Below are 16,231 nucleotides of genomic sequence, written 5' to 3'. Positions count from 1 at the left end.
TTTTAAACTAGGTGTTGACCGATTCTCCTGTACTTATCCACTGGAGGATAAGTTGATTAACTGGATGAGAGAGTTGATAACAAGTTGTTGCAAGATGAATCAGACAGATATTTAACATTTTCTGCTGGTATGTTATGAATGTGGCATGCAAGTCAGCTGTTCTTGCAAATCAGCTGTCAATACAAATAGCAGTTGCTTAATAGACAGTCAGCTGAAAGGTATTTGCAATAGGCAATATCCAGAAAAGGGAAGAATAAAGAGGAACTGATACTTTAAGCAGACAAAGAAATCCGGTTGCAAAGGAAGCTGCAAACAACCCAAAAATAAGTCAAAAAAAACAAGGAAGCGGTCTATGGTAGAGAAAATGCAGAGCCAGTTGTTATTATTAAAAAAACTGTACTGCCAGAATTTCCTGACTGCTTCCCTCAATCAGCTGCTATTCCTTTGGTGGATGATTTCAACCTTGTTTTCTTGCCAAAGTTATGGCAGCCAATTGGGTACAGCCTTGAGCAAATTTCCATTGCATTTTTCTTTTAAATAATCAGTGTTAATGAATGGAAAGGACACAAAGGTAATTAGCTTTTTTAATGAATTTGCTATTAAAAATATGACTAAATAGCAAAAGAGGAAAGAAATAAATTAAAAGGGAACCCGTACATCAATAATAACAGACAAGTCAGAAGAAAAACTGATTTTTTTTATCTTCATTTTATCATTACTCCCATTGGGTACATACAACTGTTGGGATATATACAATAATAAATAAGTTAATGACTCAGTTACTAACTTTTTTGTGTATTTGATTTGCAAAATGTTTTTAAGAAAGAGGGACCGGGTTCAATAACTTTCTCACATTCCATGGCATGTCCTAATCCCTAATGTACAGACAACGGGAGAGAGATTCTTCATAAATTGCATGCACTAAACATGCAGTTTTAAATGGTGGCCCTGCATTGTATTCAGTTTCTAAATTTATTTCATTGGCTTCAATGGAAATTAATTCTTGAAGAAGAATCCAACATGCACTCTCTACAAATTGCAAGTTCAGCATGTGACTAGGGCAGATTACCACCCTTTGTCCTTTGCATTCAGAAGCAACTTGAATAACATGAAAATGATTACAGAGCCACCTGATACAACTGCAGAGCCATAAATACAAAGAAGGCGCCAACATTTAAACCTCCAAAGGCCGGCCCAAATCTCATTTCCTTGTATAACCTCATCTCAAATCAAAATAATCCCTGCAGGCTAAAATATTTATAGATTCAATGGCAAGTGATCAAACTTTAAAAAGATGTTAAATGCTAAAAATTCATTTAGCGGTGAATGTTTTCAAAAATTGTTCAAGAATACTAAGTCAGGAATGCAAAACTGATCTCAGAACTTTAAGCAAGTTCCTACAAGCTCAGTTTAAAATATAAAGAATGAATACATGGATACAATGATAAGACTTGCTTTCGTCCTTATTCCTTCCCACCCCGAAATGAAAAAAAATTTTAAACATTCAAAAGGGAGATTTTTACAGTTGTTACATTTTAATTTTTAACATTTAGCTCCAACCCTCCAACAATCTGACATGTTTTAGGTCTGAGAACAGGACTTATACACATTGGTAGGTTTGTAGTGTTTTAACTGAAACAAAATCGGGACTGTTTAACGCTGCGTTATACAGAATAAGGGAGGCAGATGAGAGAAATGCTACAATTTCATATCACAATTACTTGGAACTGCAGAAACCACTCACCACTTCTGATACTCTGAACCAAGTGAAGAACTGACACACCAAAACACACAGGGTTAAGATGCATCATCAACTGACTGTATTGCACAATAAGTTAACAGGGCTTAAAAAAATATCCACCCATTCTCGTAAACAAGCAAAGAGAAAACCCATCAGTTCTCCAATGGTTCAAGCAAGTTTATCCAATAAAGTATGATTCCTCATCTGTACCAAATCTATCAATGCTAGCCAGGAGTTATATTATTAGCTTCAGTTAAACAATCATTGAAGGGAATTTCAACTTGGGCTGCTGCTCTACATTTCTATCCCAGTTCCATCTAACTGTGACAACCAAAGATGGAACTGTGACAGAATGCACCATATTGCACTGCACCCACCCCAATCCTAATCATACTCAAAGCAGTAATGACAACAAACTGTCACAGCTCACACAGCAACACTGGACAACAGTGCATGGTACTGAAGGAATCTATTACTGCAAGGAACCATATTCTATGTGTTCAGGTAGAGAGACAATTAACCCAAACATTTCACAAGAAACAAAGTATTCAAAGTATTTCAAGACATGATTAAATCACCTTGTCACTATAGAAATCATGCTACAGTGCAGGACAGTAGCACAGGACAAGCTGTGCAAGGCTGAAGAAATGGTGAGCTGCAGAAAATAAAACACAATCTGACAGCCTCTTTTCCATGGAAGGAATGACCAATATGCTGTGGTTTTGGACCAATAATAAACTTGCGTGCAAAACGTTTATAGGCCAAAGGAGCCAAGAATTCCATGTTATAATTCCCTTCCTTTTTCATGTAGAGACTAGTGGGAAAAGTTTAATGTGGTTATGTCTCACGGTACTTGTGTGCTGGTGGGTGGCAATCCAGCTTTCAAAAGTGGGTATGTGGAGATTTTTCCCCACTGAAATGAATGGCATCTAATTTTTTTAAATTCAAAAATATAAATTATCCATGATCTTGGGAAAATCTGAATTGAATCATACAGTGACAAAACTAATATATATCTGCACCAACGGACATGGGCATCACAGGTGCTGCCTGGTAACCATGTGATCGGTCATAGCCACAGTGATTGGACAGCCCTTACTGTACAGTCTCACAATGCACCAGGATTCACCACTGACGACGTGTTCAATCGCCCCCCCATTGCAATGCTATTTAAATAGATCTGAGCAAAACAAAGTTGGTGTCATAGGACGATGCAGCACTTGCAGAAACGCTGGCGACCACCGCTCACTGATGCAGGAGGTGTCACTGGAGCGAAGTAGGCATGGACTTTGATGTTGGGTAAGTGTGTCTGCAATTAAAAAGGAAAGGGACAGATCAAAATAGTGCTGAAATCAGACAAGCACACAATTAGCTGCAGCCTTCTTGCATACCTATCCTTTAACATTCAATGTCATCAGTTAATTTGGACATAGTGTGTACACTCTCTTCTCATTGCTACCATCAAGGAGGCAGTACAGGAGCTTGAACACAAACACTCAATGCTTTAGGAACAGTATCTTCCCTTTTGCCATCAGATTTCTGAATGGACAATGAACCCGTGAACACTACCTCACTATCTTGCGAAGAAAAAAGCATCCATCATTAAGGAGCCTCACCATCCAGGCCATGCCCTCTTCTCATTCCTACAATCAGGGAGGTGGTACAGAAGCCTGAAGACAAACAGTCAATGTTTTAGGAACAGCTTCTTCTCCTCTGCCATCAGATTCCTGAATGAACAATGAACCAACCCATATGAACGCTAACCTGCTGAGTTCTACCAGCATTTTGTGTGTGTTACTCTGGATTTCCAGCACCTGCAGACTCTTGTGTGTTTATGAACACTACCTCGCTATTTTTTATAATATGCACAAAATGAGAGAGGCAGCAAAATGGAGGAGGAGAAGATGGTGATGCGACGCAGCGCGCAGCGGCCACTCCGGTGAAATGATTTCTGTTATCTGTCAAGTAGGGTGCCGTGCACAATCCTGATTTGATGGAGACAGATGTAAGAGCACGGAGGAACATGGAGAAACTTCTGAAATGCCTTGTTCGCTGCCACTGCTACTGTGTGATCCAGAATCTCCGGAGGAGAAGGCCCCGAGTCCTCGGCTTTGCTTGTTGCTTGGCGGCCAGGGCGGGGTGGAAGCGCTTGGCAGAGATGGTGCTCAGTGCTCGGTGTTGGAGGGCTGGTCGGAGGCTCGAAGTTTTCGGACGACTCAGAGTCGGCTGTGGTTGGGTGCTTCCAATGCATCGGCAGTTGTCGGCGCCTGGAGGTTTATGGCAGAGAGAGTTTCTCCCTATTGCCGCCTGCTATCGGGGACTATCGGGAGTCGATCAGGACTCTGAGACTTTTTTTTTTACCGTGCCCATGGTCTGCTCTTTATCAAATTATGGTATTGCTTTGCACTGCTGTAACTATATGTTATAATTATGTGGTCTTGTCAGTGTTAGTCTTTGGTTTGTCCTGTTTTTGTGATATCACTCTGGAGGAACATTGTATCATTTCTTAATGCATGCATGCATTTCTAAATGACAATAAACGAGGACTGAGTGTCCTCATAATCTAGTCTAATCTACGTAAAGGAATAAAGAATCAACATTTCAGGCAGAAACCCTTCATCAGGGCCCTTCTTTTTTGCTTTCTTTTTGCACTACTTATTTAATATTTTATATATATTTCCTATTATAATTTATAGGAATTTTTATGTATTGCACTGCTCTGCTGCCGCAAGACAACAAATTTTACAACATACTTCAGTGATAATAAACCTGATTCTGATTCATTTATATGCTTGCCACTGCTGTATTGTTAACACTTGCTAACAACAAGGTAGATACCTTCTTTACTGAATTACTGAGCTCAGAACCAATTCCACAAGCAGTCTTGTAATAGAGTTGCTAGATTATGGGTAAAATCCCACTCTAGAAATAAGAGCGCAAAACCCACGCTGATGCTCCAGTGCAGAACCGAGGAAGATTGAGGCAATATCTTACAAGAGAAAAAAACTGTTCACTCTCAGGTAGATATAAAATGTCCTATTTTGAAGTTCAAAGTTGATCCTGATTTCCAGGCAAAAATTATTCTTCCCCATGATCATCAAACATAGACTTGGTCATTTATTACAATGACATTTTTGAAAGTTTGGTTGATCTAAGTTGGCTCCTCTGTTTCACTTTTAGTGGTCACTACAAAAAAAATATTTTGGCAGCCAAGGCAAATTTTGTTGGGCTGAAGTCAAGAAATATGATGTAGCAATAAACAATTGTTTCTTTCCCTTGATTTCTACTATCAACATTCGCACATCAGTCCTCAAGACACAACTCTACTGTAAGTACTAAACCTACATTTTTAGTCCCTCCTACAAAATCCATTCCTTTGCCACAGGAATTATCCAAAGCTAAACCAAACTGTTTGCAAACCTGGTAATACATTTGACCACAAGAGCAGCTTTGGATCACACATTCATCCCATCACTGTGACCATCTATTAATACCTTTGTAACACTGACTAATTTACCTCCCTTCCTTGCTCTTCTGCTGATAAAACCCTCAACACATCTTTGTAATCTTCAGGCTTTCTCATTCCAAAATACTTGAAGCTAGCCTCGCACACTGTACCACCAGTAAATTTGATTAACAGAAACTTTGCTGCCTATGTCCCATTGACTCATTACCCTCTGCTTCGTGGCCTCTGCTGTCTACCACTAATGGAATTCTTAAGTTTTCGAATTACTATTGCCAAATATCTTTTGTGTCTGTGCACGTGTATATTTATCAAAATCTTCAGCCCACCTGGTCTACACTGACCTGGTTTTCTGCCTAGTCCCACCTACCTGCATCTGGACCATAGCCCTCCAAATACTCCTCATCCATGTATCTATTTAAATTTCTAAATATAACAATTGAACCCCCACAACTATTATTTCTGCCAGCAGCTCATTCCCCACTTGCAGCACCCTCTGAGTGAAGAAGCCTCATATTCCCCTTAAATATTTCACATTTCACCTTAAATATAGTCTCACTCAACCTTAATGGAAAAAGCCTATCTTTACTCTTCATAATTTTGCGCACATCTATAAGATCTCGCCTCATTCTCCTGCGCTCCAGTGAATAAAGTCTGAGTCACTGAATATATATCTAAGATGCCAATAGGTCTCCAGGTACAAAATGGGGTGAGCATAGAAATATGGTAAATTAGAGGACCAGCCACAATTACTTTCAATAGCAAAGCAGGCTCGAAGGACTGAATGACCTACTCCTGCACCGGCTTTTCATAATTCTACATCCTCCTTAAGCAGCTTTTTAAACCATCCCTGACCAGTCCTGATTTCCATAAAACTCAATATTAAAGGTGTTAATAATATATCCTAGGGTTAGAGACATGCCCTGGAGACAGCTTCTACCCTGCTGTTATAAGACAATTAAATAGTTCCCTAGTGCATTTAACTGGACTCTAGACCTCACAATCTACCTCATTATGATCTTGCACCTTATTGTTTACCTTCAATACACTGTGTAATGATCTGATCTGTATGAACAGTATGCAAGACAAACTTTGCACTGTATCTTGGTACAGATACAATAATAAACCAATTCCAATAAGGTGTTTTGCAATGCTAAAGGTGCTACGTAAATACAAGCTTTTATTTTATTAAAATACAGTACAATCCCTCTTTCTTGGCTTGCTGCACTACTGTCTGGTGTAAATCTCTTGGTGATAGGCAACATTTACTTCTATTTACTTTTGATCAGAGGATATATAACACCACCATAAGACATAGGAGCAGAATTAGATCATTTGGCCCATAGAGTCTGCTTCACCATTTCATCATGGCTGACTTATTATACCTCTCAACCCCATTCACCTACCTTCTCCCTGTACCCTTTGACACCCTTCCTAATCAAGAACCCATCAACCTCTGTTTAAATATACCCAATGACTTGACCTCCAGAGCCATCCATGACAATGAATTCCATGATTCACCACCCTCTGGCTAAAAAACAATCTTCCTTATATCTGTTCCAAAGGGACATTATTATATTCTGAGGCTGTATCCTCTGGTGCTGAACTCTCCCACTAAAGGACACATCCTCTCCAAGTCCACTTTCAATGTTCAATAGGCCTTTCAATACATTTCAATAAGGTTCCCCCTTCATTCTCATCTCTCACTATTTTGCCCTATCCCTTTCATTTACATCGCTCACAGTCAGACAGAAAAGAAAAAAAAACCTATGTATGAAAAATTATCTGGAGCCACTATACCTGCAGCTTAAGTAACAGCTGTAGACTGGATTGGGATCCATAATGTAATACAGAAATTAGTACAAGTCAAATGCCTTGGAGAGAACAACACACTTACTCGGAGTCTTTTGATCCCAGCACGTGTTATCTGTTGACAATCATATAACTCTATCCTCTCCAGACTGTGACAGTTCTTTAGATGTTCGAGTGAGGCATCTGTGATCAGTGGGCAGTTGTCCAACTCAATCACTTCCAATCGGTCATGAGCACAGGCCCCATTCCCAAGGTGGCGGATACCATCGTCAGTGATCAATTCACAGTGAGACAAACTCTGCAGAGGGAAGAATTGCACTTGAACATTCAGTGCTCTCAACATAAAATAGTCCCAGCAAACAAAGGAAATGAGAAAACAGATTAGACGAAGGACTGAAAGTAAATTTGGGTCAAAAAGGGTTGAGAAGAAAAACTGGGGAATAGTGGAGAGGCAGAAGAGATTAAGGAAGGGATTCTGAAGAGTAGGGATAAGGCAGCGAGTGATGGGGTAAGGTACACAGAAATCTACATTCCAGTAGATATGGGCTAGTCTAGAAATCTGGGACGGATGTGAACAGGCATGGCAAGGGAAGGGTCGAACATTTTGGATTTAAATTTGTTTCTGAATCTTGTTCCCAACACACAAGTTCCTTTAATGCACAAATAATAATACTTTTTTGTTAAAATCTGGAATTTGTTTTTCTACCAAATAGAGGCTTCCTGCAAAGGATGTTTAGTTACACTCCAAATATTTCATAATGCTTTGCCTTCTGGCAGTTGCTATCCATGGAAAAGGAGAAAAAGTACATCAAGCAGACGCATATCCTAAAACTCAGTAGAATAGAAAATCAAGGGAAATTACAGTAGAAACCGCTTTGGAAAGGCACATAATTAGGAAGACAGATCACAAGAATGGCGGGAAACAGTGCACTTGACTAACAGAAATACAAGAAAAAAACCTAAATGACAAACAAACAAAGCAAAATTAGAGGTTCAGCAAAAATAAAAGCTGACTTACTGATTTTATTTTTAATTACTGAACCCTCAGCTACTGTGAATTTCTCTCCATTTAACCATAGATTTTGGGGGAAGAATTGGAGATGAAGTTTCTGCTGATAGCTGATTTCACTAAACGGGACACTAAAGACCGACTAGCCAGCATAAAACATCAAAGGAATTAGAGGTTAGGCTTGCAAGACAGCAGCCCCATTGGTAGAGTGGTTTTGCCTTGATGAGCAGCTAGAAGCTTCTCATTATTGTCTCCCAAACAGCTACAAGGTAAATTAGCTATCAGGGTGGGAGAACATAGGCAGGGGAAAGATACAAGACGAAGGAATAAAACAAAGCTAAACATAGCTAAAACATTGCAAAGTTATCTCAATATGCAAATAGGAAATAAGACATTATTTTTTCATAATTATCAAAGGTTTGATAATTCAAAGCAAAGAACTTCAAGAACCTAAGAATTCAATTCATTAAAAGATGTTTGGACTGAGTAAGTAACAACAGATTTCAGAATTCAGAATGCAGATATTTGCTGATCAACACCAAATTCACCTCTGATGATTAAAGGAGTTGGATAGCAATACAGTGCTTTGAAAAAGTATTCAGTCCCCTCAGCTATTTTCATATTTTACTGATTCATTTTCTAAATTTAAATTATATGGAAGTAATCTACAAAACACTCTGCATCATGTCAAATCAAAAGGAGGAAGTCCAAAACCTGTCAACAATTTACTAAAAATTAAAACCAAAATTGTGAAGCTGAAAACATACCCATCCCCTTTGTAATTACTACACTAACATTCCTCAGGTGCAATACTGTATATTAACTTACCAACTCACCCAATTTGTTAATGTAGAAAATTGGAGGATCACCTGTTTTCAATGAATTCACAAGTATAAATAACTCCCCCCCCGCCCCCCGCCTGTAAGGTTCAACAGTACCAGACCAAGATGAAGACAAAAAAGCATTCAAGACAAGTCAGTAAAATAATAATAGAGAAGCACTTATCTGGGGAAGGGCACAAGACCGTCTCAAAGGCACTGAACATATCTTAGACTCGGTGCAGTCCATCATGAAAAAGTAGAAAAAATATGAAACCACAGCCACACTACCTAGGTCAGGCAACCCCGCTAAACTTAGTCACTGGAGTACTTGTAAGAGAGGCTACTATGATGCCGTCAGTCACTCTGAGTGAGCTACAGAAGTCAGCGGCTGCAACTGGAGATGAAGTACGTGGCTCCAAAATCTCTTAAGGCCTTGCAAAAAAAGGGTATTTATGGAAGAGCAGCAAAGCAGGAGTCCTTGCCCATAAAGACTATGCAAAGTGTCACCTGGAAGGTACTGTAGAGACATGAAATAAAGTCTTGTGGTCAGATGAAACTAAAGTGGAACTTTTTGACCTCAGCACTAAGCAGTACGTGCGGTGTAAATCTAATACTGCTCATCAGCCAGGTAACACCATTCCTACTGTAAAGTAGGTGGAGGTAGCATCATACTATGGGGATACTTTACAGTAGCAGGGACTAGGAATCTGATCGGATTTGATGGGGAAATTAATGCTGCTATATACAGACAGATGCTGAATAAAAATCTGCTCACCTCTGCCAGAAAGCTTAAACTGGGGAGGAAGTTTATCTTTCAGCAAGACAACAGAGGCAGAGCGAAGTTAAGATGGCACTAAACGGCAACTCCTTTGCTTGCATCTTTGGAAACAGCTCTATTTCCATCTTTGATATCTTTATTTTTCCCTTTCAGGGTTCTTTTGAAGACCCTGACCTGGAGTTACACCCTGACTTTGGTTCTTTGCAGGAATGGGACCCATTCTCGGGGTTTCAGGACTGGCAGTTGTTCAGCACGCCAAGGGTTCAGCCTGAGAACCCAGCTCGGATTTGGAAGCCTAAGATCTCGGAGCTCTAGAGACGGGTGGATCGAGGGTCGGTGTCACGGCAGGAGGCCTGTGTGTCATCGGGGGAGTCGGAAAATCTACTGCTGTGTGCCCAAAGACCCAGGATCTTTGAGATCTTTGGGACCAGAGCCGGAAAAAGCGACGTAATGGACTTCTAACATCATAAACCAGCGAGTTGTTTGTTATGTCTCCCCGCTCGCTGGGAAAAACGGAGACACCTCCTTCTCCCTTATTAGAGAGAGGGAGAGCCTGTGTTATGTCGAAAGCTGGATGAAACGCAAAGCCTTTGGGGTAACTACAATTCTGTGTCTTTGCTATTGCTTTGCTCATGCTTGAGTGCTTGGTGGTGGGTGCTGATGCTTTTTTTTTGCTGGTGGGGGAGGGGGATCGTTGCTTGCTGCCACTTACACGCGAGAGGGAGGGGAGCTGGGGGGGGACTTTGGGGTTCTTACGTTTAACTGTTATTCATTCTTTGGGGCACTCCTCTGTTTTCGTGGATGTTTGCGAAGAAACAGCATTTCAGGATGTACATTGTATACATTTCTCTGACATTAAATTGGACCTTTGAACCTTTGAACAACAACCCAAAGCACACTGCCACAGCAACCATGGAGTGGCTTTAAATGAAGAAAATTGATGTCCTTGAGTGGCCCAGTCAGAGTCCTGACCTTAACCTGATCGACCTTCTCTGGCAAGACCTCAAGATTACTGTCCACCGAAGTTCCCCAACTAACCTGGCACAGCTTCAGCAATCTTGTAAAGAGGAATGGGCAAATTTTACTCCATCATGCTGTGCAAAGCTAATAAACTTACCCAAAAAGACTACCGGCTGTAATAGCTGCGAGAGGTGGTTCAACTAAGTACTGAACAAAGAGGTGATGAATACTTTTGAACTGCTGACATTTCAGTTTTTGAATTTTTAGTTTTTCATGCTTTACAATTTTCCCTATTTTCTTGGGGGGGGTCTCTAGTGTAAAATAAAGAGCATGTGAAACACAAATAAAAATTTTCAGTTAAATTGATCAAAATCCCTGGTTATAATACTCATTATGTGAACAAAGGGTTAGGAGCTGAATACTTTTACAAGGCACCGTTGGGTAGGTGGTAACTATTTCTTACAATAGGGAACCTAGAACAGAATATAAAATTGGAAATAGGCTCATTAGGAGTGATGTCAGAAATGTTTTCGTTCAGGATTAATAGAAACCTGGAACTTGCCATTTTGCTAAACACCATGAATCCTGGATTAAATTCAAAAGTTCCAAAACAGAGACAAAGCTGTCTGTTAAGTAAGGATATTAAGGGTTATTGAACACTTGTGGACGTATGGAGCCACAACCTCATCAGCGACCAGACTTGGCACAGTGAATACTTGTTCTGTTCCTACTCACCAGCACTTGGAGCCGTGGACAGTAAATAGAAAGCTGAATTAGAGTATTGTCTGTAATCTGTCAGAGAGAAAACAAAAAAAGTAATGACTCAACATGGGTTACTGAGGTCGACTGTATCTGCTTCAGATAACATCAGCTTTTGTAATAGTTAGCTGCTACACCATGAGGTGCAAAGATTAGTCTTTCTTTTGCAATAATTTGGTTACTAAAACCGAGTACATCTATATACTTTCATGCCCCAATGTCATGATAGAAAAATGTTCAATCATTGTGTAAGAAGGAATATACTGTATAGCATAACCCGCAGATGTATCTCCTTCTAATCGGTATCCATTATTTCAATGGTGTCCGCTTCTCAGCTCCAATTTTCCAACTACTGGGGCCACACTAAACAATAGTTTAGTCTTGATGCCTCAAACAGATGATAAATCAGGCTCCCAAAAAGAGTAATTTGAGTCACAGATCAAAGACATTAATCTAAGTGAGAATGTAGCCAAGAGTCACCATCTTCAGGAAGGGGAAGAATGAAGAAAAGAGAAACTAATCATTCCAGGGCACACATGAAAAGCTGTAACTTCAGTTAACAGATTTATCACACAAATGTATTAAGGGTAAAGCTCTCATCACCATTAAGAACAAAAGAGACAATATCCCAGGTGACATCTATCATCAAGGACCCTCACCATCTGGGATGCCCTCTTCTCACTATTGTCATCAGACAGGAGGTACTGGAGCCTGAAGGCCCACACCTCAAGGTTCAACATCTGCTTTTGCCACTGCATTTTTGAACTGACCTGTGAGAACAGTCACACCTCTTTTTCCCTTATTAGGGAGAGAGGAAGCCTGAGGTATGTCAAATTACCCAGTAAACGAGTAGTCTTTGGGGTACTGTGAGTCTGTATCTTTATTGACGCTTTGTTGCATGCTTGAGTGCTTAGTGGATGGTGCAGATGCTTTTTTACTGGTGGGGGGGATCGTTGCTTTGCTGCTGCTTGTGCATGGGAGGAGGGAACTGGGGGGGGGCTTCGGGGTTCTAACGTTTAGCTGTCATTCATTCTTTGGGGCACTCCTCTGTTTTCGTGGATGTTTCCAAAGAAAAAGAATTTCAGGATATATATATATATATATATATATATATCTATCTCTCTGACATTAAATATACCTACTGAAATCCTAATTCTACCTCGGACTATACTTCTCTCAACTTGTACTAAGGTTACGATGTTTATTTTTGTTTATTCTGTTGTGTACCTTAAGTATAATTTAGGTTAATTTAAGATTATGTAATTTATGTTATGTTTGTAAAGTACTGTACTGTGCTGCTGCTGCAAAAGCTAATCTTCATAGCATTTGGATCCTGGGTATGTATGCCTATGACAATAAACTTCAAAAAAATTATGAAGTCTACAAACAGAGTATTACATTACCTCTTCCTAGAGATGCTGCCTGGCCTGCTGCGTTCACCAGCAACTTTGATGTGTGTTGCTATTACATTATTCTGTAGTTTTCACTTAAGCATTTTCCACTGATCTACTAGTTAGCCATTTATGCACCTTCCAAGACAATACATTTCACAAACCACTTAATCTCCAAAATGTAAATTTTTGTAATAAATGTGAAATAAATTCCAAAAGCCAAATTTGTCTACCTTTCTATGGTAGTTGTATCAGAAATGAACAATATTTTTGTTTGAAAAGTATCATGCTACAAAATTATACCCATTTTTGTTTTCAAAAGGCAATAGGTACTGAGTCCATAAACAAATGCTGTCCAAAAAAAAACTGTCCAATTTTCCATGGATTCATTAGCCATTGTCAGAAAGAACAAATACATCAATACTAATAATTGCCTGAACTGCAAAATAGAAATAATTAGAGGGTGAAAATTCTGTTATGTACAAAATTAAAGAAAGACCACAGCAGTTTAATTCAGCTCTCTACAATCCTCCTCTCCATTTGGGGCGGGGTGGGTGAGGTCACGATTTTTAGATAGGGTAGACATGATAGTGTAACACAGAAAGGGCAACGTGTTAGCAGGATCAACATACATATAAACTATATCATCAGACCTTGAGGACACTCCGTACTTCTGCACCATGGCTGATTCTTAGTGTAACTGCCAGCCAAAAATGGCTCATTTGCAATGTAACTAGCCACCAATAATGACTGACACATAAGTGTAATCATCAGCCAGTGCCATCAAACATCTAACACACTCTGTATCCCTGCACCGTGGCTGGTTCACAATTCTAAATGTAACTACCAGATAGTGCCATCAGACATCTAGGGCGCTCTGTACTTCTGCACCGTGGCTGATTTTCAATGTACACACAAGCCAATAATAGCTGCTTCTCAGTACTGTATAACCACCAGCCAATGCATCAGACCTCAAGTGCACTCTGTACTTCTGTACCGTGGCAGGCTGGCAATTCTCAGTGTAACCATCAGCCAATAATAAGTGCACTCTAGCCCACTAACTGCATTTTTTGGAATATGCTTCATAGTGTCACGGTATCTGATAATAGTATTTGTGTTTAGTTTCCACTTGAAGTTCTGTGGTTAAAATTACAACATCACAACCTCAATTATGTAAGTCGGATCATTTACATTGCAATTTCAGTTGAGCAGAAACTGAACACGGCTGCTTCCAGTCATAGAACATGAAACAAATCAAAGGACAGGCAGGAAGAACCACTATTGTTTGGTGGAGTACCAACGGAAAGACAGCAATGACCTGGCATGAGTTTTGCTAGAGGCCTCTTGGGAAAATGAAAAAAACACTAGACTTTATTCTTTCATCATGGTAATAGCAGATTTATTCCTGATACTGGAGTTAAGAATCACCTTGGACTCCAAGTAAACTTGGCTCCGAACAAACAGAAATATCAGTTTCAAGAATATTGGTTCATAGGTCCATCAGAAGAACAAGGCCTTGAATTTGCTTGGCCACTCAATAAGAGTGTTGGTGTTCCAGGTCAGATTCTGCCATGGACAGTCCCCAAGTCTGGCTGCAAAAGGAGAAGGGTTGGGCATGGGGCTAGCAACCCCATCCCGTAAAAACCCAGTAATACAGAAACACCAACAGAAGCTCTGAAGACCTCATCCCTGTGAGAGGAAGGCAACACCAAGAAGATGGGCTACACCTGGACACAATGCAAAAGACCAGCCCAGGACAGAGGACTCTGGCGAACTAATGTTGGCGGCCTATGCCCCAGTAGGGTAGATGTGGCTTAAATAAGTGTACCAGGTCACACTTGATTCACTTCCCGTCTAAAAATCTATCCTTCTCAACTCTGAACATGTTCAAGACATAAGCCTCTATAGCTTCCTGAGGCAAGAAAAGAAAAAAAGAAAAAAATCTTCATCTCAAGCCTTAAATGAATACTTTGTTACTGAAACTATCCTCTGACCCTAACTCTCCCCAAGCATTCACAGCGTTTACCCCATCAACCCTCCTAAGAATCATAAGTGTTTTATCAACAGTTTTTCATTCTTCTCAACTCTGATGAGTACAAAGCCAACTTATTCAACCTTTCTTCAAGACAATTCTTCCATATCCAGGATCACATTTGTCAATCTTATCTGAACCACCTACAGATGAGGCCCTTCCATAAATATGGGTGTTAAAATTATACACAGTATTCCAGATGTTCCAGACTCACCAGTGCCTTCCCCAGTTGTAGCGAGACTTCCCTACTTTTATACACCAAACCTCGTGAAATCAAAGTAATCCATTAGCTTTCCTGAGACCTGCTGCACCTGTATGTTAGAAATGTGTTCCATGCACAAGCACTCCTAAATCCCACTTTGCTCAAGTTTTCTGCAATCTTCCTCAATACAGATAAGAACTGATTTCATTCTTCTGTTATTCTTCCTTCCAAAGTGAAGCATTTCGTATGCTTCCTTTAACCAGTCACTTAACATCAATAGTCCATGATCTCCCCTTTGAAAGAATTTCAGAGATCTGGTCTGATTCTCTATACAAAATGAAAACCTACAATGTATGCTCAGAGTCTAGTCCAAGTGGGTCTAGATACCTGGATAAAGGGGCAAGTTTCCTGGTTAGCAGAGAATGAGATTAACTGCCTCACTTCCAATATAATGCAAACACGAGGAAATCTGCAGATGCTGGAAATTCAAGCAACACACACAAAATGCTGGTGGAACGCAGCAGGCCAGACAACATTCATAGGAAGAAGCACAGTCGACGTTTCAGGCCGAGACCCATCGTCAGGACTAACTGAAAGAAGAGATAGTAAGAAATTTGAAAGTGGGGGGGGGGGGGGGGAGGGGGAGATCCAAAATGATAGGAGAAGACAGGAGGGGGAGGGATAGAGCTGGAAAGTTGATTGGCAAAAGGGATACAAGGCTGGAGAAGGGAGAGTATCCCTTTTGCCAATCAACTTTCCAGGTCTTAGCTCTATTCCTCCCCCTCCTGAAACGTCGACTGAAAAGTCTCAGCCCAAAACATCGACTGTGCTTCTTTCTAGAGATGCTGTCTGGCCTGCTGCGTTCCACCAGCATTTTGTGTGTGTCACTTCCAATATGATGGCATTGATTATAATTAAAACTCAAACCCAGTTTCACTGCTCTACTTCCTATGAATACCATGTGGAAAATCATGCATTGATGCAACAAAGGTAGAGATACCACATTTGACCTGCTGAGCTATTTTTGGCTGCACATAGAACAATATATTCAGTTCCATTCCTGTAGAACGCAGTTAGTATCCTTCCCACAAGGGCTCACCCCAATTCCCTACTGAAATCCTTACCGCTTCCACTGTTCTCACAGACAGTGAACTCCAGATTATCAAAATATTTCCTTACATTTACCCTGTAATTTTTGTTCTTCTCTTTAAATCCATAGCCAACGGTCATTGACAGAAGGTACTTACAAGCTCACTTTATAAA

The 16,231-nt window shown here is 40.2% G+C and overlaps 1 protein-coding gene across 4 annotated transcripts in view; it reads right to left on the bottom strand.

Moving 5' to 3' along the window:
* Positions 1–676: 676 nt before the first annotated feature.
* Positions 677–16,231, bottom strand: part of LOC140191691 (F-box/LRR-repeat protein 20) — a 166,388-nt gene continuing 150,833 nt past the window's right edge. For all 4 annotated transcript variants that reach the window (XM_072249337.1, XM_072249339.1, XM_072249340.1 and 1 more), the window contains exons 13-15: positions 11,320–11,376; positions 7,102–7,314; positions 677–3,050 (exon numbers count right to left, since the gene is read on the bottom strand). In XM_072249337.1, the coding sequence (XP_072105438.1) occupies positions 2,943–3,050; positions 7,102–7,314; positions 11,320–11,376 (378 nt within the window). In that variant the 3' untranslated portion in view covers positions 677–2,942. The remainder of the gene's footprint in view (positions 3,051–7,101; positions 7,315–11,319; positions 11,377–16,231) is intronic.

Source organism: Mobula birostris, chromosome X (assembly GCF_030028105.1).
Source record: "Mobula birostris isolate sMobBir1 chromosome X, sMobBir1.hap1, whole genome shotgun sequence".
In the NCBI taxonomy this organism is placed as follows: Eukaryota; Metazoa; Chordata; class Chondrichthyes; order Myliobatiformes; family Myliobatidae; genus Mobula; species Mobula birostris.
Note: the sequence above shows the minus strand (reverse complement) of the source record. Positions and strands in the feature narration are given on the sequence as shown.